The sequence below is a fragment of the Ovis aries genome, chromosome 7 (assembly GCF_016772045.2).
Source record: "Ovis aries strain OAR_USU_Benz2616 breed Rambouillet chromosome 7, ARS-UI_Ramb_v3.0, whole genome shotgun sequence".
In the NCBI taxonomy this organism is placed as follows: domain Eukaryota; kingdom Metazoa; phylum Chordata; class Mammalia; order Artiodactyla; family Bovidae; genus Ovis; species Ovis aries.
This window is the reverse complement of record NC_056060.1, coordinates 77,561,582-77,588,867: the sequence shown is the minus strand read 5'-3', so window position 1 is coordinate 77,588,867 and position 27,286 is coordinate 77,561,582. Positions and strand designations below refer to the sequence as shown.

Sequence of the window (27,286 nt, the reverse complement as noted above, 5' to 3'; positions counted from 1 at the left end):
GTAAAAGTACCGTCAAAATTCTCAATCAAAATTTCAGGCGTTCAATTCACACCACAGTGAAAGATCAAATGCTAAACTCCTAAAAATAGGGTGTTATGAGTAAGAGAGACACACAACAGTCTGCTGCCAAAGCAAGTGCGTCTTCCAAGGGGCAGGGGCGCTCCTTTACCCATACAGTAGGTGCTCACATTCAGCAAAACCAGGGAGCGAAGGATCAGGTGACTTCACACCACTGACACTTTCAGCCTGATTGGGCCTCACTATGGTCTCAGTTACTGCTTACAAGATCCAAAACACTGTTGCAACTGCTCAACAGAAATTCTTAAGCCTCACAATCCTAGTAGGCAACTACAGTATGCGATTCTATAGGTGAGGGAACCGATGCAAGGCCCCAAGGTCACACAGTTTCTAGGTGTCAGAATCAGGATCCCAACTCAGGCCGTCTACCCCAAAGTGTGTATTCTAGACTATGCAGTTGAGACCTCAAAGACTCCCTCTTGATTCCAACACTTTAGAACTAAACAGCCCTCTCTGAGGAGCCAACAAGACAGCAGAAGGGGAGCAGGCAGCAGCGGACCTTCCACAAGTTCACCCACAGGGATGAGCACCCAGACCAGCTGCTGGACGTGCCAACGCAGTGACACAGCTGCACGGCACCCCATGGGCGTGGTAGAAGCTCCTGGGCAGGACCAGTCTTAGGGGCTCGACCCAAAGAGATGCCATAGGTACTGAAGTCATCCCACTCAGATGGTGGGTATCTACAACCCCAAGACTTTCACCTGGGTGGAAACCAAGTCCAAGATTACTGGACACTACTTGGGCGAGTTCTCCATCACCTAAAAGCCCAGGAAGCATGGAGCCACCCGCTCCTCCTGCTTCATCCACCTTGAGTACCTGTTTGGCAAGTAAAGGCACAGACTTCTCTTTAAAACAAACAAAATGAGCTACTGGTACATTCTGACAGTAAGCTGTAATATTTTCCCACCCAGGCAAGGTTCACAGTATTCCAACAAATTACATTAGTCACTCTACCTTAACCTTTGCTAACTACATGTTAATCTTTAGTGTAAGTACCAATCTTTCAATCTTAACCACTTATATCAATAAATCAGTTACATTTAGGGTGAGGACTAAATAACACTATCAGGAGATCTGAATAAACAATGTTAGAACAGATTGTATTCTTAAGGGCCTCCTTCTCCAACTGGGATCCAAGTATGATGAGGGGAGGGCAAAGGGTGGGTCACAGGATAGACATCTTAATGTCTGCAGAGATTTGTGTTAAAGATCTGGATTAAGATCAGCACAACCAGTCTTGAATGTAAGTTGTACAGTTTGAGCTTTACCTCTTGAACCCAAACTCAATCCAAAGCCAAACTTCTGAGAGAATGTAGGAACTTGAGAAGCCACGGTCTGGAACATAAGGTCAACAATGGCCTGGAACATAAGCCCAACCAAGGGGTCACCACTAGTAAGGATACTGGAAGCAAAACAAACTGCCTTATGCTATTCTCAATTAAAGGTAAGATGCAAATGCAGCTAGACTTCTGTGTGTATCTTCTTTGTGTACCATTGCTTTTTTAAAAATAACATATGAGAGATCCAAAACCAGAGAAGATCTCAATGACTAAATAAAAAGGAAAGGTTCTGGAGGTAGAATGTGAAAACAGACCAAAGATATTGGGAACCAAGAGAAAAAAATTAACCAAATAAAACAACTATAAAAAATTTTCTTTAAAGTCTTTTAAAAAGAAAAAAGACATGAGTACGGTCACTATTAAGAAGAGGTAGCAAGAATACACAGAAGAACTATACAAAAAAAGATCTTAATGACCCAGATAACCATGATGGTGTGATCACTCACTTAGAGCCAGACATCCTGGAATACGAAGTCAAGTGGGCCTTAGGAAGCATCACTATGAACAAAGCTAGTGGAGGTGATGGAATTCCAGTTGAGTTATTTCAAATCCTAAAAGATGACGCTGTGAAAGTGCTGCACTCAATATGCCAGCAAATTTGGAAAACTCAGCAGTGGCCACAGGATTGGAAAAGGTCAGTTTTCATTCCAATCTCAAAGAAAGGCGATGCCAAAGAATGTTCAAACTACCCCACAATTGCACTCATCTCATATGCTAGCAAAGTAATGCTCAAAATTCTCCACGCCAGGCTTCAACAGTATGTGAACAGAGAACTTCCAGATGTTCAAGCTGGATTTAGAAAAGGCAGGGGAACCAGAGATCATATTGCCAACATCCATTGGATCATCAAAAAAGCAAGAGAATTCCAGAAAAAAATCTACGTCTTTAGTGACTACACCAAAGTCTTTGTGTGGATCACAAGCTGAGGAAAATTCTTCAAGAGATGGGAATACCAGACCACCTTGACCTGCCTCCTGAGAAATCTGTATGCAGGTCAAGAAGCAACAGTTAGAACTGGATATGGAACGGACTGGTTCCAAATTAGGAAAGGAGTACGTCAAGGTTGTATATTGTCACCCTGTTTATTTAATTTATATGCAGAGTACATCATGCGAAATCCAAGGCCGGATGAAGCACAAGCTGGAATCAAGATTGCTGGGAGAAATAATCAATAACCCCAGATACACAGATGACACCACCCTTATGGCAGAGAGAAAAGAGGAACTAAAGAGGCTCTTGATGAAAGTGAAAGAGGAGAGTGAAAAAGTAGGCTTAAAACTCAACATTCAAAAAACAAAGAACATGGCATCTGGTCCCATCACTTCATGGGAAATAGATGGGGAAACAATGGAAACAGTGACAGACTTTATTTTCTTGGGCTCCAAAATCACTGCAGATGGTTGACTGCAGCCATGAAATTAAGAGACACTTGCTCTTTGGAAGAAAATCTATGACCAACCTAGACAGCATATGAAAAAGCAGAGACAGACTTTGCCAACAAAGGTCCGTGTAGTTGAGGCTGTGGTTTTTCCAGTAGTCACATATGGATGTGAGAGTTGGACTATAAAGAAAGCTGAGCACCAAAGAATTGATGCTTTTGAACTGTAGTGTTGGAGAAGACTCTTGAGAGTCCCCTGGACTGCAAGGAGATCAAACCTGTCAATCCTAAGGAAATCAGTCCTGAATATTCATTGGAAGGACTGATGCTGAAGCTGAAGCTCTAATACTTTGGCCACCTGATGTGAAGAACTAACTCACTGGAAAAGACCTTGATGCAGGGAAAGACTGAAGGCAGGAAGAGAAGGGGACAACAGCGAATGAGATGGTTGGATGGCATCACCCACTCAATGGACGTAAGTTTGAGCAAGCTCTGGGAGTTGGTGATGGACAGGGAAGTCTGGCATGCAGCAGTCCATGGGGTCACAAAGAGTTGGACACGACTGAGTGTCTGAACTGAACTGAAGGTCACTATGTACTTTGCTGAATCTCAAAATATGGAAGGACAGTTTGGATTTAAGAGAAATGAAGCCTTAACTTTCAAGTTAATATTAGGTCCTGCCACTGTTGCAAGGCAGTCTTGTGCTGGACAGATTCAATGGCAGTGCCTATCCTTGGACGTTTTATCTTCCTTCCAGTGCTCCAGTGCTCCAGTGCTAAGTCACTTCAGTCATGTCTGACTCTTTGCAACCCTATGGACTGTAGTCCGCCAGGCTCCTCTGTTTATGGAATTCTCCAGGCAAGAATATTGGAGTGGGTTGCCGTGCCCCTCTCCAAGGGATCTTCTTAACGAAGGGATCAAACCCATGTCTCTTAAGTCTCCTGCATTTGCAGGCTGGTTCTTTATCACTAGCACAACCTGGGAAGCCCCTTTAACTTCCCTATCCATGTTTATCTCAGCATCTCCTTAAACCATCTCAAGCATTTAGGCTCTTCCTAGGTGTTTTATGATAAGTGTATAATTAGAAAGGGTTTATAATCTAAGTTAATCATGCTAATATTAATTTTTGAAGACTAACTCATTTAGTCCTCCCCATAACCAATAAGAAATAAAAGAACTAAAGTGATCAGCCTGGTGGTTAAGTGACAGAACCTGAGGAACACTCAAGTCCAATCATGGAATATAGGATGTAGGCTTTGATAAGTGCGACAGAAACAGTACTAACTTGGCTCACTATTGTTTACTTATCAGAATAAAGCTTCAGAAAGCCTAAAAAGGAACCTTAAGAGAATCGGGCAGTCTTAAAAGCAACACTCTCCATGACAGAGAGACTGAATTTCATAAAAGGATTTTGGTCATTAAACGTGTAACTGTGGAGTGAATCACCAGATTAATTCACAGGCTGGATGGTGGGTTCCAATTCCTTGCTTCCGAAACAGCCTTCTGCTTACTCAGTTTCCCAGCAGCCCTCATACCAGCAAGAGGACTTCCTCTTCTGACAGTGGATGTCAGAAGGACCGTTGCTCACTATAATTACGCACAGATGGGCATTTGGGTTTATACATCATGGTTAGCATCAGTCTCTGGGTGTGAAAGTCTGATAAACTCTGCTGCACACTTTAAGACTTCTGTTCTGGATCCACAAAGCTGAGGACCAGTCCCCTTGAAGGGATTAATACCTTGAGGGCCCTGACTGAGTGGCCCACCCTGTATGACTCCCAACTCTGCTCCTGGATTTCCACAATAAGGTCCAAGTAAGGACTAGAGACAGTGAATGCTAAAGAAGTGAAAGGAAATTCAGGGAGGATCGGGTAGACAAGGATGGGCTTTTACAACAAGTGAATTTTGTGCCAGAAAATTTTGTTATTTTATTGTTGTTTTCCTTCCTAATTGACAATGGAAATTTTTGTAAAATCGAATGGTGAGAGTCCCTTATCCCATTCCTCAAGTTTGACTACTCTGTCCTTGTAGACCTTTATGCCTAAACAAAATCCATGGTATTCTTTGTTTTGTTTTTTCAGTTCAGTTCAGTTCAGTTCAGTTGCTCAGTCATGTCCAACTCTGCGACCCCATGAACCGCAGCACGCCAGGCCTCCCTGTCCATCACCAAATCCCGGAGTCCACCCAAACCCATGTCTATCGAGTGGGTGATGCCATCCAACCATCTCATCCTCTGTCATCCTCTTCTCCTCCTGTCCTCAATCTTTCCCAGCATCAAGGTCTTTTCAAATGAGTCAGCTCTTCACATCAGGTGGCCAGACACTTCACAAATTTGCACATCATCCTTGCATACGGACTGTGCTAATCTCTGAATTGTTCCAGTTTTTTAGTATATGTGCTGCTGAAGCAAGCACCATAATATTCTTTTTTTATAGATTTTTTTAACACCCAAAACATTTAGTATTGGGGTATAGTCGATTAACAATGTTGTGATCGTTTCAGGTGTACAATGAAGGGACTCAGCCATACATACACATGTTAGATTGGTTTCTTGTTCATTTAAGTATCCAGGGTTCGGTATTCTAGGTCAGCAAGCAGCTTTCCTCTATATGATTCAGAAACCAGACTCCTCCTGGCTCCTGGGTCTACCACACTTCGGAGCTTGTCATCTTATATGGCTAAGGTTAAGTCTCCCCAGGTTCAAGGCAGGTGGAGAGGGAGAAGGCGCTAAGAAGGCACACCTCTGCTTTTAAAAGCCCAGCCTAGAAGTGGCACATCATTCCTGCTCGGATGGCACTGGCCAGCAAATAAGGTTTTCACATCCAGAAGAGGATGAGACTGGATTCTGGCAGATAGCTAAATCTGTGCCACAGTGAATACTTTCTAATTCCACTACCATTATCTTTAAGTGATTAAGAACTCAAAATGTGAAAGCTTATGTTGCTGATCTTAACTGTTCTAGTTCATTGCAGAGCTGAATCAGTGAGGGGACCATGCCATCCTGATGCAGCTTTCTCCTATAATGCCTACTGCACCAGCAGCATTGTAACACCCAGAGGACTAGTGGAACAGAGCCTAAGATTGGTTTCTAAAGAAAATGAGGACCTGAAAGAAGAAATGTATGCCTTGTTTGGAAACAGCTGAACAATTTAATAAGAATGAGATGTCTGCATATTGGAGCTAAGCAATATGAGGTTATAGGGAACATAAATTATGACCCATAGGCTGTTTTTTGAGGTGTAGAAAGGTTGATGGGAGGTTAATTTTTTTTGTTAAGAGCAGGATGAACTGAATAAAGTTAAAGCAATTACTTTGAGTGCTAATGGCAAATTTTCTGGTTCAAAAAACAAGAAATGGTCTCACCAATTTCAATGAATCTTGGAATAATAGTGAAAACTGCATATTAGAACATGGAATAGCTACCATGCTGGAGGGAGCTCTCTCTTCTCAAATCTTTTGTGCTTCAGGTCAACTCATCTGCAAGTCTAAATTGGAAGAGACACAATATTCCATTGCTGCTCTTTCCTCTTTTAGAAGGTACTGTAAGATGAAATAAACCCGAAACTTCCAAGGAAGCTCTCATATCAAATAGATCTGGAACCAACTGGAAAGGGCTCTCATTTTTCATTTGCAGCGGGGAAAAAAGTCAAGCCCTATATATACTGGCACTGCCTCATTGCTTCTTTCCCCAGTGCTGGAAATAAAAATACACTGACTACTACTCTGATCTTTTAGGCCTAGATGTTACCTTTGGCCTTGATAAACCTCTCAGGTTCCATCGGAGTGGAACGAGAATACAAGTGCATCCACAGAATGATGCAACCGGAAGAAATGGAAAGAGCCCTATCTGACCTTAGTAATGTCTGCGAACAGCACTTCTATTTCAGGGCCCGCATCACCAGTGAATCCCTGAAAGAAGCCAGTGAAACAAGGGAAACAAGGGAAAGGAACAAAACTTGTCTCTCTGTGCCTACCATGTAGTGCTGGCTAGAGCTGCTAATCCTCACTACTTCCTCTGCTGGTATCATCACCCACATACTGCAGAAGAAATTCAGCAGAGGTAAAGGGCACCTAAAGTTCAGAGCATGCCTGACTGCTCCTTTGGTTAGAGATCAGATAAGAATATTATGAGTGAGCAGGCATTTCTACAGCAAAAGGGCACCCCATTCTCTCTGCTGCTCTGCTTGTACTTATAGGTAGCTTTAGCTGCTCCCAAGGCCTCCAGCAAGTCATGAGAGATGGGTCAAGTGGGTTGACACATGGGTGCCGGGTTCCAGCCCCGGTGGATCCAGGGAATTCGAAGGGTGGACGGAGTCGGTGAGGAAAACTTATTTATTTATTAATATAAGATTAGATTAGGAAGTAGTGTAGTAGGAAGATTAAGTGGAGAGAAGAGGCTGATTAACTTGGGTTACATGGAAAACCAATAAAGTTCCAGACAAGGAGCTTGCACTATCTACGTTAGGCCGCCGGCGCCCGTTTGAATATTGGAGAGTGCCCCGCCTTGGGCTCTCTCTCTTTCGGATCTTAAAAGCCGGGACAAGTAAGTAGACATAGTGAGCCTCCACGCCCCAGATGGGAATTCAGCCTGAAATTAGAGTAAAGAGGAGACACAGGGGAAACCAGTCCAGCAACTGGCTCTCCTTCTATTGTCCTTCAAGGCCTTTTATACTTTTGATTATACATAGAGATCAATGCAAAATTATGTAGCATTAGCAGCCCAGACTCTTTCTGTATATGTTTTTGTGTACAAAAGGTCTCAGGTGATTTACATTATCTTCTGGCCAAGAGGCTTGTTAACACTTTTGGCTCTCTTCCTTAATGAATGTTAATTTCGTTTCCCCTGAAATGTTTTTCTTTAATCTACATCTCCTTAAAGCATTAAAGTTACATCTCTATAGAACAAAGGTGCAGTGGGTTATAACAAAGAAAGTACTTAACTCAAAGATCTAATGTTGCTAATACCAGGTCTACTACTTGTTTTTCTATATACCAACTATGTCTAAAAATAAAGGATATGAAAATTTGGCAGCAAGTATTGGCTCAACAAATGAAACTTTTAATCAGTCCTATTCTAATGATTTTGACTCTTCAGAAGCCTCTACATTCCTAGGATGTTTTAAGCTTCCTGTGCCTCCTGCGGTCAGGAGGCCTCAAACAATCACAAGCGCAGCTGTATGATTCCTGCAGGCAGGCTAGAAAGCCATCAGAGGGGTTTTTGGATTGAAACATGGTTTCAAATGCAGAAGACTAAAGCCCTGAATTGACTTTTTCCAGAGAATGTCAGAAGAGTGGAAAAGCAGGCAGATTCTTATTTTTGAGGGGGTGGATACTCAGGAAATTCCAGGGGGAAAACCTGAGGTCTGATTAGCCTTGCCATCAGAGCTCTTGCCGCATGACCTTGTCATGGGTGGAATTCCTCACACTGGCTCCCAGCACATGGGTGAGTATGGCAAGCCACAGGGAGCCTATTGGCAGAATATTAGACTTGGAGTAAAGCTAAGAGTCTGTTGTTGTGCTGTTGTTTAGTCGCTAAATGGTGTCCAACTCTTAGCGACCCCATGGGCTGTAACCCGCCAGGCTCCTCTGTCCAGGATTTCCCAGGCAAGAATACTGGAATGAACTGCCATTTCGTCTCCAGGGGATCTTCCCAACCCAGGGATTGAACCCATGTCTCCTGCTTGGCAGGCAGATGAGCCACCTGGGAAGCCCGAGTGTCCATTAGTGAACAGTTTTTTGAACTGTCCTTAAACAGGATGAGTGCTTATGATTTGTCAGAAATAATGAGTCAGTGAAACGCACAGAAAAACAAAGACTGAGTTCTCATTTGGTGCCAAGAGAACACTGGTGGCTCTTAAAGTTACAGATTCATATATTGTACATGGCAGATTTCATCCCACAGAAAGGGAATTCCTGGTATTTTAAAAGGACTGCACCTGCTAATTCTTAGACCCTCAAAGTTGTACCTAGAAGACCAACTTATTGAAAAAAGTTACAATGCTACTCTAAGACCACAGCTGAGGAAGGCCAGGGAGAGTGGCACAGGGCGCTCGAGGATGGAAGGTTAATCCCAGCATCCAGGCTGGTCACTTCAGACATGTCCACCTAACGCATACTGGACTTAATCTCAAGATCAGCTGATACAGACGTGGTGTTACTAGATCCTGGTATCTGTGTGTGACTATGATCCTGGTATAAAAAACCCTAACACAAAACAAGCTTGAAAGTTTGGCTCAAGACATGTAACAAGAGATGACTTGCAACACCATTTATATTATATTATATTCATATTTATATTGTTTCCTGCTAATTGGTTTTCCAGCTACATATGAACTTCTTGCCAAAGAAGAACAGGGCATCACCTGCTGAGAATAGGCTGAGTAATGCATGCCCCTCTGTACCCAACCTGCTAGACCATTCAGGTATGATCTAAATCAAATCCCTTATGATTATACAGTGGAAGTGAGAAATAGATTTAAGGGCCTAGATCTGATAGAGTGCCTGATGAACTATGGAATGAGGTTCCTGACATTGTACAGGAGACAGGAACCAAGACCATTCCCATGGAAAAGAAATGCAAAAAAGCAAAATGGCTGTCTGGGGAGGCCTTACAAACAGCTGTGAAAAGAAGAGAGGTGAAAAGCAAAGGAGAAAAGGAAAGATATAAGCATCTGAATGCAGAGCTCCAAAGAATAGCAAAAAGAGATAAGAAAGCCTTCTTCAGCGATCAATGCAAAGAAATAGAGGAAAACAACAGAATGGGTAAGACTAAAGATCTCTTCAAGAAAATTAGAGATACCAAGGGAACATTTCATGCAAAGATGGGCTCGATAAAGGACAGAAATGGTATGGACCTAACAGAAGCAGAAGATATTAAGAAGAGGTGGCAAGAATACACGGAAGAACTGTACAAAAAAGATCTTCACAACCCAGATAATCATGATGATGTGATCACTCATCTAGAGCCAGGCATCTTGGAAAGTGAAGTCAAGTGGGCCTTAGAAAGCATCACTACGAACAAAGCTAGTGGAGGTGATGGAATTCCAGTTGAGCTGTTTCAAATCCTGAAAGATGATGCTGTGAAAGTGCTGCACTCAATATGCCAGCAAATTTGGAAAACTCAGCAGTGGCCACAAGAGTAGAAAAGGTCAGTTTTCATTCCAATTCCAAAGAAAGGAAATGCCAAAGAATGCTCAAACTACCCCAAAATTGCACTCATCTCACACGCTACTAAAGTAATGCTCAAAATTCTCCAAGCCAGGCTTCAGCAATATGTGAACCGTGAACTCCTTGATGTTCAAGCTGGTTTTAGAAAAGGCAGAGGAACCAGAGATCAAATTGCCAACATCTGCTGGATCATGGAAAAAGCAAGAGAGTTCCAGAAAAAACATCTATTTCTGCTTTATTGACTATGCCAAAGCCTTTGACTGTGTGGATCACAATAAGCTGTGGAAAATTCTGAAAGAGATGGGAATACAGACCACCTGACCTGCCTCTTGAGAAATCTGTATGCAGGTCAGGAAGCAACAGTTAGAACTGGACATGGAACAACAGACTGGTTCCACATAGGAAAAGGAGTGCGTCAAGGCTGTATATTGTCACCCTGCTTATTTAACTTCTATGCAGAGTACATCATGAGAAACGCTGGACTGGAAGAAACACAAGCTGGAATCAAGACTGCCGGGAGAAATATCAATAACCTCAGATATGCTGATGACACCACCCTTATGGCAGAAAGTGAAGAGGAGCTAAAAAGCCTCTTGATGAAAGTGAAAGAGGAGAGCGAAAAAGTTGGCTTAAAGCTCAACATTCAGAAAACGAAGATCATGGTATCCAGTCCCATCACTTCATGGGAAATAGATGGGGAAACAGTGGAAACAGTGTCAGACTTTATTTTTGGGGGGCTCCAAAATCAATGCATATGGTGATAGCAGCCATGAAATTAAAAGACGCTTACTCCTTGGAAGGAAAGTTATGACCAACCTAGACAGTATATTCAAAAGCAGAGACATTACTTTGCCGACTAAGGTCCATCTAGTCAAGGCTATGGTTTTTCCTGTGGGCATGGATGGATGTGATAGTTGGACTGTGAAGAAGGCTGAGCACCGAAGAATTGATGCTTTTGAACTGTGGTGTTGGAGAAGACTCTAGAGAGTCCCTTGGACTGCAAGGAGATCCAACCAGTCCATCCTGAAGGAGATCAGCCCTGGGATTTCTTTGGAAGGAATGATGCTAGAGCTGAAACTCCAGTACTTTGGCCACCTCATGCGAAGAGTTGACTCACTGGAAAAGACTCTGATGCTGGGAGGGATTGGGGGCAAGAGGAGTAGGGGACGACAGAGGATGAGATGGCTGGATGGCATCACGGACTCGATGGACATGAGTCTGAGTGAACTCCGGGAGATGGTGATGAACAGGGAGGCCTGGTGTGCTGCAGTTCATGGGGTCGCAAAGAGTCAGACACAACTGAGCGACTGAACTGAAGTGAACTGTACCCAACTCATGTCAACCCTCCAGGCACTTCTAGACCATGGTGAGGCAGCCAGCTCAGCTTTCTCGGGCAGATCTTCAGTGGACAGACGGCAGCCTGATTCCAACACAGGCAGGGGCAGAGAGAAGAGGAGGGTTCCTCTGGCTTCACAAGTCACTGCAACATAACCACTTTCCCTCATTCCAAACAAGACTGTTAAGCTTCTCTGAGAAAAAGATCTGTTGTTAACATGCTGACAAGACCTCAAGCTACTTCACTATCTAACCACAGAAAGAGATAGTGACCATCCCTGGGGCTATAATAGTGCTCTTGAGAATATGTGGTCTTATCTTTTTAAAATTCTTGATGCTTCACCTTGTTCCAGGAAGGACTGAAAGGGCCGGTGACTACTAAGGCTCTGCCAGGGAACCAGTCCAGATGTGTAGCTCCCTGCCCCAGACCTGGGCTAGCCCCCTGGTTGGTTTCCCGAGGAAGCTCCACAAACCAGACGGACTACATTCCACACTATTCTAAAGCACAGTGCGTGGAGACCAGGTGGCCAGGATGGTTCATGTGGTCACAACAGATGCAAAGGAAAGAATCACTGTCCTCTGGCCCCTGACCCCCCTCAGAACAGTCAAGATCTCTAACCAAGTTCAGTCTCTAAGTGTGTCCCACTCTCACACAGTTGTTAGTTAAAATAAGGAGACAAGGAAAAGCCTACATACACTAAGGGTCACATTGTATTAGTTCAACTTGATGAGGCATCTTTGTGGTTTTTCTCTCCACCCTACCCTTTTCTCACAACAGATGGTGTAATTTAAGACTTCCCCAAACTTGTTTGTAGTATGATTATGTCATTTTGAGAAGAACAAGAGTTTTCGGTGAGAAGTAGCAAATACACATAGGCCCACTGATTTCTCATCACAATGGCTCCTAAGGAGTCCAGCTCTCACACACAGTTCAAATTTTCTAGTTTCCCTATAAAAGAATTGAAAGGCACAGCCAATTTCACTTGGGACACTGATTCTCCAAAAGCCCTAGCCACAATGCAACACCCCACTGTGACTCAATTCTCAGTCACACAGGAAGGCATTTTCTACTTCTTTTCCTCTTCTGTAATTCTGGTTTCTTGGAATAGAGGAGGGAGCCAGAAAGATGCTATCTTCTCATCAAATCTTAGCATTACTACATCTATTACAGGAATACACCCTCCCTACCAGCTTGCTCATTAATACAGAGGACAAGTAAATTTATTCAAGGACTAAGTTATTTAAACTAACCACAGTAATCCCTTAGGTTCTAGGTCTCTGAACGGTACTGTCTTGGATATGAAAGGAACAATGCCACTTCCGTCTAAAGCAACTAGAGGTCAGTCTTACTTGAAACAGTCATCATTGGATACTCAGGTTCTAGATTAAGACCAAGCATGTTTCAAAAAAGGAGGCAAAAACTGGCCATCGCTGCTTACCAACACTTAGTGTGACTAAGTTCATTCAACTGGTAGCCCAACACCTTGTAAGAATTAAACAATTTGATACACGACAGATATATAGATTAATATACATAATCTGATAATATATCAATTTGATATATTATCTATTGTCATACTTTTTTAAAATCTGGGAAACCAGGGGGCTTCTGAGGAGCAAACCATTTGGAGAGAAAGGAAGTTGTGATCCAGGAAAATCCCATGGGTCACGACGGGAATGAAGTTCCAGAAGACAGGTAGAATGCTTCGCCCCATTTCTTCCTTCAGCAAAAGCTGACTGTGTGCTGACTGTAGCCTTCAGGGTGCTCACAGCCTGGTCAGAAGACAGGCAGGGAAAGCACAGACCGCTGCTAATTGTGATGATGCTGTGATATACAGGGTGTGATGGGAAGAGTCACGAGAAGGTGCTGACTCAGACCCAGGATAAGCCAAGAGGGCATCTCAGAAGAGTCGGTATCTGAATCTTGAAGGTTTTAGTCAGGAATAAAAGGAGAAAGGCTTGCCAAGCAGAAAAGGCACATAATGCTTTCAACCTTACACAACAATGCCCAGGGACCATCAGGGATGACTGCAGAGAGATGAGGCGGGAAGAGGCAGGGTTCAGGTTCTATATGCAGTAAGAGCTACTAAGGTTCAAGTCAGGAGGGGGCAGATCAAATCCGCACTGTAGATCTGGTGATCTGGTGGCCTCTGGAAAACTGCCTGGCCTGCAGAAGAGCAGCCACCAGAGGGGCTATAAAGACAAGGCGGTGGGAGAGAACTAATAAGATTCCAGCAATACTTAAAAGGGCTATGGGGGAGAAAGGGTTTCCCTCCAGCTTTCTGGTTCTGCTACCACCAGAGATAAGAAAGCACAGGGAAAGGGGGTAGAGATGATAGTAAGTTCAGTTTTGGATGCACTGACATTGGCGTGTTAGAGACTATCCTGTTGATCATACACAGTTCAGTTCAGTTCAGTTGCTCAGTCATGTCCGACTCTCTGCAACCCCATGAATCGCAGCACGCCAGGCCTCCCTGTCCATCACCAACTCCCAGAGTTCACTCAGACTCGCGTCCATCGAGTCCATGATGCCATCCAGCCATCTCATCCTCTGTCGTCCCCTTCTCCTCCTGCCCCCAATCCCTCCCAGCATCAGAGTCTTTTCCAATGAGTCAACTCTTTGCATGAGGTGGCCAAAGTACTGGAGTTTCAGCTTTAGCATCATTCCTTCCAAAGAAATCCCAGGGTTGATCTCTTTCAGAATGGACTGGTTGGATCTCCTTGCAGTTCAAGGGACTCGCAAGAGTCTTCTCCAACACCACAGTTCAAAAGCATCAATTCTTCGGCGCTCAGCCTTCTTCACAGTCCAACTCTCACATCCATACATGACTACTGGATAAACCATAGCCTTGACTAGATGGACCTTAGTCGGCAAAGTAATGTCTCTGCTTTTGAATATACTATCTAGGTTGGTCATAACTTTCCTTCCAAGGAGTAAGCGTCTTTTAATTTCATGGCTGCAATCACCATCTGCAGTGATTTTGGAGCCCCCAAAAATAAACACAGGAATGAGTTAATGGCTCAATTCAACAAGTTAAAGGCTCAACGAGTATTCATGACTGATGACATCACTTTGAATGAAAACATGTCACCTGGTGGCTCAAATGGTAAAGAATCTGCCTGCAATGCAGGAGACCTGGGTTTGATCCCTGGGTTGGGAAGATCCTCTGGAGAAGGAAATGGCTACCCACTCCAGTACTCTTGCCTGGGAAATTCCATGGGCAGAGGAGTCTGGTGGGCTACAGTCCATGGCCCCGCAAAGAGTCACATGTGACTGAGCACAAGAAGCAGAACTGCCAGGAAGAAAAACAAAAAGCTGGACCTGAATTTGACCAAGAATCTAGATTCAGTAACCAGTTGACAGGAAATACAGAGGACAAAGAACATGTCACAGAATGCTACCGGATGCCATCTGAGAGATGGCAAATCCAAGCTGAGAGATGGCAAATCCAAGCTGAGAGATTCTACAGACAAATGACCTAGTTTCCTCTACAGATCAACCACAAGTGTAAATCAATTGGGCACTGTGAATCTCAACTGTGCAAAGACAGATACAAACTGAAAATAGACTTAATTATCCCTGTTGAAAATAAGGGTAGACTTTTCCCCTCCCTGTGTTTCAGAATTCCTTTCTCTGTCCTTTTCACATGCAAGTAATATTTACGACTAAATAGGCCTTGTAACCTAGGAATGTTTCCTCAAGGAGCCACTTTTTGAAATGCAAACTTCCAGGGTCTCGACCTCCCACTTCTAAGGGCATGGATGGTGGGCTCCTGGCTTCAATTTGCCAAAAAACTACCTCCCACGTTAAGATGTGAGATGTTTGTTTCCCCTCCAGATAAAGCCAGTCAACTAAAGTAGTCCCTCCAAGTTCCATGATAAAGTTAGGATGAGCTACATATATTTTTTCCAGTAGTCATTTATGGATATGAGAGTTGGACTATAAAGAAAGCTGAGTACAGAAGAACTGATGCTTTTGAACTGTGGTGTTGGAGAAGACTCTTAAGAGTCCCTTAGACTGCAAGGAGATCAGTCCTGGATGTTCATTGGAAGGACTGATGTTGAAGGTGAAACTCCAATACTTTGGCCACCTAATGTGAAGAGCTGACTCATTGAAAAAGACCCTGATGCTGGGAAAGATTGAGGGCAGGAGGAGAAGGGGACGGCAGAGGATGAGATGGTTGGATGGCATCACTGACTCAATGGACATGAGTTTGGGTAAACTCCGGGAGTTGGTGATAGACAGGGAGGCTTGGTATGCTGCAGTTCATGGGGTCACAGAGAGTTGGACACGACTGAGCAATTGTACTGAACTGAACATGTGATATAACTGTGTGCATGCTAAGTTGATTCAGCCATGTCTAACTCTTTGCAATCCCATGGATTGGAGCCCACCAGCCTCCTCTGTCCATGGGATTCTCTAGGCAAGAATACTGGAATGGGTTGCCATGCCCTCCTCCAGAGGATCTTCCTGACCCAGGGATCAAACCCGCCTGACCCAGGGATCGAACCCGAGTCTCTTCCATCTCCTGCAGTGGCAGATGGGTTCTTTACCAACAGTGCCACGTGGGAAGCCCTGTGACATAAGGTCAACTATCAAAGTCTTCTAACTGGAGGACTAGTTATTAATCTTGAAAACATGGATTGTTCTTGCACCTGCTTGGCTATAGAAAAGAGTAAGATTTCTTTATCTTTGTAATTTTTCAGCAGATTGCCTGATTTAATGCTTATTCAAAAATAAACTGTTTTCCTTCTCTACCACCTTTGTGGACAGGTTCTCAGTTGAGAAATTCTTTTAAATTATATTTCCCTGATACTCTGTATTTGATACTAACTTATTTTAGATGCAGTAAATATTGTAGTTAATTTTAAAGCTTTCTTGAATTTTGAAGAAATACAATGAAATATTTGCAGATGAAAAAATATGATGTCTGTTATTTGCTTCAAAAGGTATGGAGGTGGGATGAGAAACATTGCCAGGTATGGATAATTGGTACTAGGTGAGACATCAAATTCATTATGTTACCATCTCTACTTTTCTTATGTTTGAACACTTCCATAATAAAAAAGTTAAGATACATGGAAGCCAGCTGGTATATAAGTTTGGAGCTGGAAGGAAAGAGAATTTTAAGCGTTGGAGATAAAGCTCTGGAGGCATCAATGTACCAGTACCAGGAAGGCCATGGAAATGGACAAACTGCCAACCAAGGCAGCATAAAGCAAGAGGATCAAGGGCAAAAACCCTGATAAATACCAACATGTAGACGGCAGAGAATATTGCAAAGAAATCCGAAGAATTAAAAGCAGAAGAGGGTGGTGTCAGTTTCAATAAGGATGGCACGGTTAATAGTGTCAAATATGAATGTTGCAGAATCCACCGTATTAGAAAGTAGGAGGTCAGAGACCTTAGCAAAATCAGTTTCATTGCAGTGATGGCCCAGGACACCAGGTTATAGCAAGGAGATATGTAAAAAGGCAGTGGGGAAGCCAAGACAGTGGCTCTGAAGAGAAGCAAAATATCTGGACAAGGGCTGGAAGGCTAATTTTGGCAGACAGGGGGTGGGAGGTGGGTAAGATTTGCACTGAATTATTGAAGGGACAGGTTAATAGACAGGTGCTGAGAAACAAGGGAAAGAAGGGCTAAGTGCCGGAGCAAGGTCACTCGGGAAGTAGAAAGAGACAGGCTCTAGACCCCAGGGAGATGGCATGGCCGAGAATCACTTGTCCAGTATCTGCTCTTCCCTTCCTCCAGAAAGAATTTTATTAATAGCTGAGGCATGACCCCCTAGAATAGACTAAACTCAACATCTTCCTTTCCAACTGGCTGTGGCCATGCGACATACTGGGGCCAAGAGGATAAGCAGCGGCATCCTCCAGCAATGTTCTGGGAACTTCCCTTAAGGGAAAGCGCAGGTTCTCCCTATGCCCGCTTCTTGGTTCATTCTCCCATCCTGCCACCAGAAACGAGGCCACAGCCTTAAGGGACCATTAGATAGAGGCCTTGCTGGTAATACAGCAAGACAAGAATCTAGGTCTGAATGTTAAGGAACTGGGCCTCCAAACCAGCTCTGACTTCCCTCTAGACTCTATTTCCTGGAGAGTGAACTGTTTTTCTTAAAGCACTGTTATTTGGGACTTTCATCACGTGCAATTGTATCTGCCTATCCAGGAAGGACTGGATACCTCATCCTCTAAGGTGAGTGTCATAACATCTTTGTAGATAACAACTAACTGGGGGGATGATGGGGAGAAGAGCTAGAAGTTAAGGGAGTTCATACTTGAGTTGGAAAAATAGGAGAATTGTGGGTAGGTTTGAAATAGCCATCATAAGAAATACAGGAATTTCAGAAGAAGCTGGAGACCATACCTTTATGATGGTGCCACTCAGCTTATTCAGCCATGATGAACCAAGAAGGCAGCTGACTGCCCCAACTGAGGGGCTAGGTTGTATAATGCAAGTTGTGAAGCTCTCAACTACTTCTACTGCTGACTGTATGACCTTCAGGCCATACTTTTTTTTTTTTTTTTTTTTCCATTCTCAGCTTTTATTTATAGAACAGTGTGCTAAATAACAAGTTGAAAAATTTTCAAGCATACACCATTATTATGTCCCTAAGAAGTTACAACCTCAAGTGAATATTCTAATTCATTTTCAAATTTTAAGTTGTGGTAAAATACACACAAATTTAAATTATGGTAAAATACACATAAAAATAACCATCTTAATCACTTTTAAGGGGTATTAAGTTCACATTGCTAGATAATGATCACCACCATCCATCTCCAGAACTCTTTCTTGTAAACTGAGATTCTGTACCCATTAAACCATCTCTCTCCATTCCCTCTTCTTCCAGTCCCTGAACCACCATTCTACTTTGCCCCTATGAATCTGACTACTCCAGGTACCTCATAAATGGAATCATACAGTATGTCTTTTTGCAACTGGCTTATATCACTTAACATAATGCTCAAGGTTCAACATGTTATAGCATATGTCAATTTCCTTTCTAAGGCTAATTTTCTGTTGTATGTTTGTACCACATTTTGTTTATCCATTCGTCCATTAAGGGACACTTGGTTGCTTCCACCGTTGGGCTATTATTATGAAGCATGCTGCTATGAATATGGGTATACAAACATCTCTTCAAAACCCTGTTTTTCAATTCTGTTGAATATGTGGCCAGAGTAGAATTTGTAGATCATCTATTAACTATTTTTAACTTTGAGAAAATGCCGTACTCTTTTCCACAGTACCTGAATAATTTTATATTCCCACCAACAGTGCACAAGGGTTCCAATAGCTCCACATCCTCACCAACAACTGTTATTTAGTTTTGATGCTAGCCATCCTAATGTCATAATTTGCTCTTAAGAGTAAGGATCTCATAAGAGCAAAAGCCTATCACAGTGCTTAGAACATAATAAAGGTTAGCTATCAAACAACTTTGAAATATAAGATGTAAGTTAAATTCTGTGCTGCCTTTTCCTAAGCAGGAAAGATACAGTTATATTAAAAGTTGCCAAATCCCACCCAGTAATGCCTATAATAGATTTGCCTATATTCAAGCTCATCAGTGATGTGTACTTTTGCCAAGGCATTAGCAAATTACTAATTCCAGAAAAGCTAAACACACTCCAAAAAGAAACCAGGACCCACTAGCAGTCACTCCCCATTCTCTCTCTCCCGAGTCACTGGGAACCACTAATCATTTTCTATATAGATTTGCCTGCTCTGGACATTTCACATAAATGGATTTATACAATATGTGGTCTTCCTTCTTTCACTCAGCATCATGCTGTCAGAGTTTATCCATTTTGAAGCATGAACTGGCAATTCATTCCTTTTTGTGACTCAATATTCCATTTTATGATATCACGTTTTTCTTAAATCTCCTATAAGAACCCAGATTTCTGGCTTTTCTTGAAAAACTGGATATGAGAGTGTAGAAATGCCCTCCCCTTTCCATAAGACAACCACTGGAAGGACCTTAGGAGTAGCTTTTTGTTCCCTCAACATTCCAGGCACCTTTCTATCTCAGGGTCTTTACACTTCACTTACTGCACTTACCTTCTTCCTAAAATGCTTTTCTTTCAGATATGCACATGGTTCATTTCCTTATCTCCCATAGGTCTGCTCACAGGACCCCTTCTCAGTGAAGCCTCCTACCTACATCTGCAATGCTTACCCCATCCCCCAACCCTTACATTCATTTATTTATGTCATTACATCTGACATACTGTATGTTTTAATTATATCAGCTTCCAACCACCCCTTATTAGAATGAGAGTTCCATGATAACAGGTATTTCTGTTTTGTTCACTATTGTATTTCTAGTATCTAAAGCTTCAGTCAGTATAGTTCAGTTGCTCAGTCAACTCTTTGTGACCCCATGAATCGCAGCACGCCAGGCCTCCCTGTCCATCACCAACTCCCGGAGTTCACTCAGACTCACGTCCATTGAGTCGGTGATGCCATCCAGCCATCTCATCCTCTGTCATCCCCTTCTCCTCCTGCCCCCAATTTCTCCCAGCATCAGAGTCTTTTCCAATGAGTCAACTCTTAGCAAGAGGTGGCCAAAGTATTGGAGTTTCAGCTTTAGCATCAGTCCTTCCAAAGAACACCCAGGACTGATCCCTTTAGGATGGACTGGTTGGATCTCCTTGCAGTCCAAGGGACTCTCAAGAGTCTTCTCCAACAGTTCAAAAGCATCAATTCTTTGGCGTTCAGCTTTCTTCACAGTCCAAATTTCACATCCATACATGACTACTGGAAAAACCATAGCCTTGACTAGACAGACCTTTGTTGGCAAAGTAATGTCTCTGCTTTTGAATATGCTATCTAGGTTGGTCATAACTTTCCTTCCAAGGAGTAAGCGTCTTTTAATTTCATGGCTGAAGTCACCATCTGCACTGATTTTGGAGCCCAAAAAATAAAGTCTGACACTGTTTCCACTGTTTCCCATCTATTTCCCATGAAGTGATGGGACCGGATGCCATGATCTTAGTTTTCTGAATGTTGAGCTTTAAGCCAACTTTTTCACTTTCCTCTTTCACTTTCATCAGGAGGCTTTTTAGTTCCTCTGTAGTGCTTAAATTTTTTGAATATACAAAATAATGAAACTGAGGGTTTCCCTGGTAGCACAGATGGTAAAGAATCTGCCTGCAATGTAGGAGACCAGGGTTCTTTCTCTGGGTCAGGAAGATCCCCTGGAGAAGGGAATGGCTAGCCACTCCAGTATTCTTGCCTGGAGAATTCCATGGACAGAGGAGACTTGTGGGCTACAGTCCATGGGGTCACAAAGAGTTGGACACGACTAAGTGACTAACACCCGCAGACAGTCACAATGCGAATTAGTGAACTTGTTATAGTTTTTAGTGACTAAAAGCTGATCCTAAAAATACACCTATTGTTCAGTCACTAAGTCATGCCAAACTCTTTGTGACTGTGTAGGCTGCAGCATGCCAGACTTCCCTGTCCTTCACTATCTCCTAGAGTTTGCTCAAACTCGTATCTATTGAGTCGGTGATGCCATCCAACCAACTCATCCTCTGTCGACCCCTCCTCCTCCTACCCTCAATCTTTCCCAGCATTAGGGTCTTTTCCAATGAGTTGGCTCTCCACTGGAGAAGAGAATGGCAAACCACTTCAGTATTCTTGCCTTGAGAACCCTATGCACAGTATGAAAAGAAAAAAAGAATAAACCTAGAAATGTTTAAGCAGCTTTGACGTCTACTTTATATTCGTTGACATTTTAAGTGCAATGAGTTTTGGCAAATATATGTACTCCTATAACCTACACCATGCTTAAGGTACAGAACACTGAACGTAAAATTATTAATAAGTCACAGTTAACACACTAAGGTAGGTCTGTTTACCATAGTCAGGCACGCCTAGAACTTGATGACATTTTCAAGTTTTACGCTTGGGACTTCCCTGGTGGTCCAGTGGTTAAGACTCTGCCTTTCCAATGCAGGTTTGCCCAGTGAAGATACTACTGCAGCTGTCAACTCCACTACTAGCAGGTAGGAAGCACTGCAGTTTGCATGGCTGATCCCACGGACAGAAGCTACTGCTGCAACTGCCGCCACCATGGCCCCTCACGGAATGAAATCTTCACTGCTCCATTCAGAATATCAAGACAAGGTTTAGGATGGGTGTTTCTATTGGTAGAGCCGAGGTCAAGTGCCCACAACCCTAGTTAGCACAAAAATGAAGTGGAATGTGGATGGAGAGAAGTCTGAAGAGGTAGTTGAGGGTCAAATTATAAAGGATCTTTTTTTTAATATTCTTTTTTTAAAAAAATTATGTATTTTGCTCCACTGGGTTTTAGGTGCAGCATGTGGGATTGTCATTCTTCACAGTGGTATGTAGGATCTTTTAATTTTTATGTGGACCTTTTTACAAATCTCTATTGAGTTTGCTACAATATTGTTTTTATGGTTTTTTTTTGTTTTTTGGGGGGCGACAAAGCATGTGGGATCTTAGCTCCCCTCAGTTCAGTTCATTTAGTCGCTAAGTCGTGTCCAACTCTTTGCGACCCCATAAATCGCAGCACGCCAGGCCTCCCTGTCCATCACTCCCAGAGTTCACCCAAACTCATGTCCATCGAGTCGGTGATGCCATCCAGCCATCTCATCCTCTGTCGTCCCCTTCTCCTCTTGCCCCCAATCCCGCCCAGCATCAGTCTTTTCCAATGAGTCAACTCTTTGCATGAGGTGGCCAAAGTACTGGAGTTTCAGCTTTAGCATCATTCATTCCAAAGAACACCCAGGACTGATCCCTTTAGGATGGACTGGTTGGATCTCCTTCCAGTCCAAGGGACTTTCAAGAGTCTTCTCCAACACCACAGTTCAAAAGCATCAATTCTTCGGCACTCAGCCTTCTTCACAGTCCAACTGTCACATCCATACATGACCACTGGAAAAACCATCCCCCTACCAAGGACCAAACTGGGGAGGGAGGTAATGAATTTTGTTTCCATCCTGTTGAGTTTGAGACATCTGTGACAGTGAGATGAAGCTACTCAGAAGAAAGCTGGAGGAACACTGGGGACATGAGCACTTGAGAGCTGGGAAGAAGAGGAGGATCCCAAAAAGGAGTCCAGGAAGGACCAAGCAATGGGGAGAAGGCTTAGGAGACAGCAGTGTCTTGACTTACGGGATATTTCAGGAGTGAAGTGGTATATAGTAGAGAGGTCCAGCAAAAAAGAGGCTGACAAACCAGTAAGCTTACTCGGGGTAGTTTCAGTACAATGGTGGGATGGGAGCCAGGCTGAAGCATCACTATCATACAACTAAATGTGTGATGGCTACCATTCTCTACCAAACACTGAAAGCACACACAGACCCCTGCACTCACATAGCAATCTGTCCCAAACAAACAGCTCTGATATCTCTATGTTTAAACTATCTCCGGCTCTCTATTGGTTCTTGCTTAGGTCTCAACCAGAGATTCCTGCCCTGCTTCTGATGGAGCACCAAATGGGACAAAAGCATAAATGTCCCTCGCCTAGTTGAGGGGAACAATGGCTTCCTGAACTCCAAAACCCTTGGCTGATCTCGCGAGCACGGTTCATTCAGGCTGTCGCCTCAGTGGCTGCCATCACTCCTTACACAGATGGGTCAAATTACCATAATTACAATAACAGACACCTCAAACTGTTAGTCTCAGTTTATAACTCTCTTACCCACAGAACATTCATTCCCCTTTTGGAGGAAAGAGTGCAAATTACCATGACCATAAGCGCTAACTAGAATCAGGAGCACTGGCCCTGCACCTAAGCCTTGTCAGAGAAATTACTTTTTCATTTCTCTCAGGCTCTCTTTATATACTAAAGTGGTCACCCAAGAGAGGAACCACTGAATGGCCTAAGCCCAGGGAAAGGAACAAACAAACCCAGACAAAATCAAATACATTCATTCAAGGGAACAGGAAGTTTAACTGATGCCATGGCAACACCAGCAGCCTGTGACATCAGAGCAGAAGGCAAGGAACAAAGGGATTTGTGAGCTACCTTTCCACGGGTCTTCTCTCCCTTGAAATTTGACTCATGCTGCTTATTTGGTACTGTTTCAGAATAGTGCCATTTAAAACTTCTCTTGGTACTTTTCTCCAGCATCTTCTTGGAGATTAGCCAAACCCACATGCTGGAAATCTGCTGAGTGCCACAATCTTATTAATATGCAATGAGATCCTATTTCAGACTGCTTGTAATACCAGGCTGCCAATCAGCTACAGGGTAAGGACAAAAAGTGTAAAACTAAAAATATCTGGAAAAAATTAAAGGGGGGACCAAATAAACTGAAGCTTCATCATTACTTTAGGTTGGAAATTTACACAAGAAGTTTTTGAGCGAGTGGAATTTTTAGGGAGAATGGCTTCCCCAGGTTGGAGTGGAAAAATACCAGGCTCTGTGGCTGGAAAGAAGGTCTACAAAGCATGAGCAAGAGAAGCTGCTATAAAACGTTCCCCTCCCCCTCATTCAGCAGCAGCAGCTGGGTATTACTAACCTCCCCTGTAAGAAGCTACAATTGATTCCAGTCAGGAGTCTCTTAAGGCAGAATAGAATGAGCAGGCAATTTTAGCAAAGCTAGGCTCAGTTTATCAGATGGGCTGCAGGTTTACCCATTATTTTAAAATAGCGATTAGCAGAAACTGCTTTCCTCAGTGTAAAAGACACTTTTAAAAAGAAAGAATGTACAGCTGATTCAAAGAGACAGTATCTTCATTTATGGGGTTCCCTGGTGGATCAGACGGTAAAGAATCCACCTGCAATGCAGGAGACCTGGGTTCAATCCCTGAGGTGGGAAGATCCCCTGGAGGAGGGCATGACAACCCGCTCCATTATTCTTTCCTGGAGAATGCCCATGAACAGAGGAGCCTGGTGGGCTATAGTCCATGGGGTCGCAAAAAGTCAGACATGACTGATCGACTAAGTACACACACCTTCATTTATAAGCAGGAAGAGGGGGACGATCTCCTCCCATCAGGTAACTTGTTGACACATGAAAAGTAAATCTTCTCTCTCATCTTTGGTGGTAAACTTGGAAAGTTATTAAAGTGATCAATTCTAGTTCCTTCTTCAGTAGGGTTCTTTATTATTTAACAGAAAAGTTTTCAATATTCAAACCAAGACACTACATCCACATGTAGCCAGAGGTGTACGAACGGCCCCTCAATACAAGGTGATTTCAGGGAGTTTATTAATCCTGTTTTAGAGGGAGATGACCCACCCCTGGAATGGACTCAATGATCAGCAGAGATTTCTAAGCAAGCATGGGGAGGGGATTTGTAGTCCACCTAGCCTCTGTATTACTGTCTCCAGGACCTATAGTTCCCTACTGCCACGCCTTTTGCGCTTTATAGCTCCAGAAGAGGTATGTGAACGGTCCTAATGTAACAGAGGAAATGGCCTTGAATAGCAGCTAGAAACATCTGAGTTTGATATAAGACACTTCTTACCATAAGGGTATTGGAATTCGGTGCCCTGTTACTAAAAAGCTTTTCCATTACTAGACAAATGGCATGTATCTGTGGGTGGGATTTACTTCTGGTTCTGTATGTTTAGAACACTATCCTGATTACAAGACAGCAATATTACTTCTGATTATCTGGGCTGTCTGTGAAAAATGCACATGCCTGGGTCCCACCTCAGAGCCAGAAAATCAGATTAGTCCTCAGTGAAGCCAAGGAATCTCTATTTCTGACAAGTAAACCCAGTTATTTTCATTTGGAGAACACAGATCTAAGTCTCTGCTTACAGTCATAGCAAGTTCTTAAAACTAAGGAGGAAACAAATGACTTGAAGACAGGAAACTGGTTAGACGGATCAATCAGAAGGACCTCTGACTGAGTTAGGAGAACTAGAATTTCAAGGAAAGGTTGACTGTCCAGTGGGAGCGGGAGCCAGCATCCTCAGCACCACTTTGCAGTCACCAGCACTTGCTCCAGGTCCTGCCTCACTCCACCTCCTTGCCTTTCCCATTCGCTCTTTATTGCAAGAAGACTTTGCCTGAAGACTCCTCCATAGATCTTAAGCTGCAGGTGAAATCCAAGGGAGGATGGGAAGTGCTTTCCAAGCACACCGCGCAGTTCCAGGATACAAGAGAATAAGACTCTGAACTGGCCTATTAACAGCCTTCAGGCTTCTAAAATCCAGCCACTCACCCAGATCCGAGAGCCTTTTGATCAAGCCAGCTTCTCTTACAGCAGCAGGACCACATTCCACTCCTTTTCTTTTCTGTAAGTTAAATTAGAGCTAGATGTGAGGGAAGATGACTGAAAATAAGACCATTTTAGTTCACAAAAAATACAGAAGTCTGCAATAGTATTCTTAATTTCCAGCAGATCCCTCTGGAAACCTGTGACAGCATCAGGCCTTCCTTTTATTCTTTTAATCTGAGTTCTGATCATTTCAATCTTTTAATCTGATCTTCTGATCTTTGGAGGGAAGGAGGAGAGAGACAACAACCACTGGATTCAAATCAACCTCCCAAGTCACTCGGTGTCGGTAAGGGCAGGCGGAGATAAGACTGAGGCTGAACCATGTCAGAATCTAGCTGTCGGGTGTGTGCATCGCTGTCCTGGGCTGAGCCCTGGCTTCTCCATCAGTGAGGTCTCCACGACTGCAGGTTTCTTTCATTGAAGAGAGGACAAAACAGCCCCTTCAGTCTTCCCGCCGCTGGAGAGACAAGCGCCGACTTCCTTTCCAGTGAACGCTCTTTCTGAGAATAGACCCTGGAGGCTTAAATCCTCGGTCGCTGTCTTTAGCCTCTCCGCCCTCGATTTTCCACCGGGGATTTTCCTCCTCCAGGCCCTCTGTGAAATCCTCTCCCGTCTTTCCTCTCCTCCATCACCCTGAGGGGAATCCACTTCTTTATCTCTCCTCGGAAGGGAGGCTGAAGAAACCCACCAGGCCGCTACCCCCAGTCCGCCTCGCAAACAGGGTGCCCTCCATCCATCCCCTCCCTCCTTTCCCATCTTCTACCGGGGGGGAAAAATCCCACGTGCTCTTCCGGCGTCCAATCGCGGGAATCCACCACCTCATCCCCCTCTCCGTTCCTCCCCATCCTCTCCTAGCCTCCTCGTTCTTTCCACCGGTCCCGATTTTCTCCGGGGCTCGAGTGAGGGGTTTGGGGGTGGGGGTTTGAGGGGAGAGAAACCCTGCCCCAAAGTGCTAGGTCCCAGTCCTCACCTGTCCCTGGGAGAATGGGGCTCCAATGACAGCCACGGAGTGGACAGACTTCTTCCGAACGGAGTGCACTTGAGTTCGGAGGAGACGCGAAAGGTGGCTCCTCAGGGACATGATGGGCAGCGCAGGAAGTAGTAGACGCAAAGGTCTGCTGCGTGCGGATCGCCGCTTGAGCTGAGCGCAGGGGCGGGCAGCGCTTAAAGCCTAGCGGCGCGCGCCGCCCCGCCCCCGACCCGTGACGTCACCGCCGCCCGGCCCCGCCCAGGCCCCGCCGCCTCGCCCCCAGCCAGCCCCCGGCACACCTTCCTGCAGGCCCCGCCCATTGTTGTTCCTTGCCCCTGCTCTCGCTGATGTCACTTGGCTCGGGTCTGGGCTCTCGGGCCAAGGACAGGCCCCTGCCGCTGACGCCACAGGGCCAAGATCGGGGGCCTGGCCAATAAGAGGGAGGTCCCGGAGAGGTGTGTCCCTTGGCGGGAAGCGGCCGCCGCACCCCCGCCTCAAAATTCGCGAACTCAGCGGAACTCTCGAACCAACCAACACGTACGTAGGCTCGAGGATCGTGACTCTTCGCACAAATGCACGCCTGGCAGATGCCAGTTCTACGGAAGAGTTGGCTGGGGCTGGACATGTTCCAACCCCGCGTGAGTGCCTGGCCAAGACCAAGCTGGTGTCCATCGGCTCTGTTTCATCTCAGAGCTCAAGGTCCAGGAAACGTGCTTATCACCCCCTTTGGGCGTCAAAGGCTAGGAGATATCCAATACAGATTAGAGCTCTCCGGGAGGGGCATGTTAATATTA

General features: G+C 44.2%; 1 protein-coding gene across 1 annotated transcript in view; it reads right to left on the bottom strand.

Moving 5' to 3' along the window:
• ARG2 (arginase 2) overlaps positions 1-26,660 on the bottom strand; it is a 39,799-nt gene extending 13,139 nt beyond the window's left edge. The window contains exons 1-2 of the mRNA XM_004010737.5: positions 26,493-26,660; positions 25,466-25,538 (exon numbers count right to left, since the gene is read on the bottom strand). Of these exons, the coding sequence (XP_004010786.1) occupies positions 25,466-25,538; positions 26,493-26,603 (184 nt within the window). The 5' untranslated portion in view covers positions 26,604-26,660. The remainder of the gene's footprint in view (positions 1-25,465; positions 25,539-26,492) is intronic.
• Between the last annotated feature and the right edge of the window lie 626 nt (positions 26,661-27,286).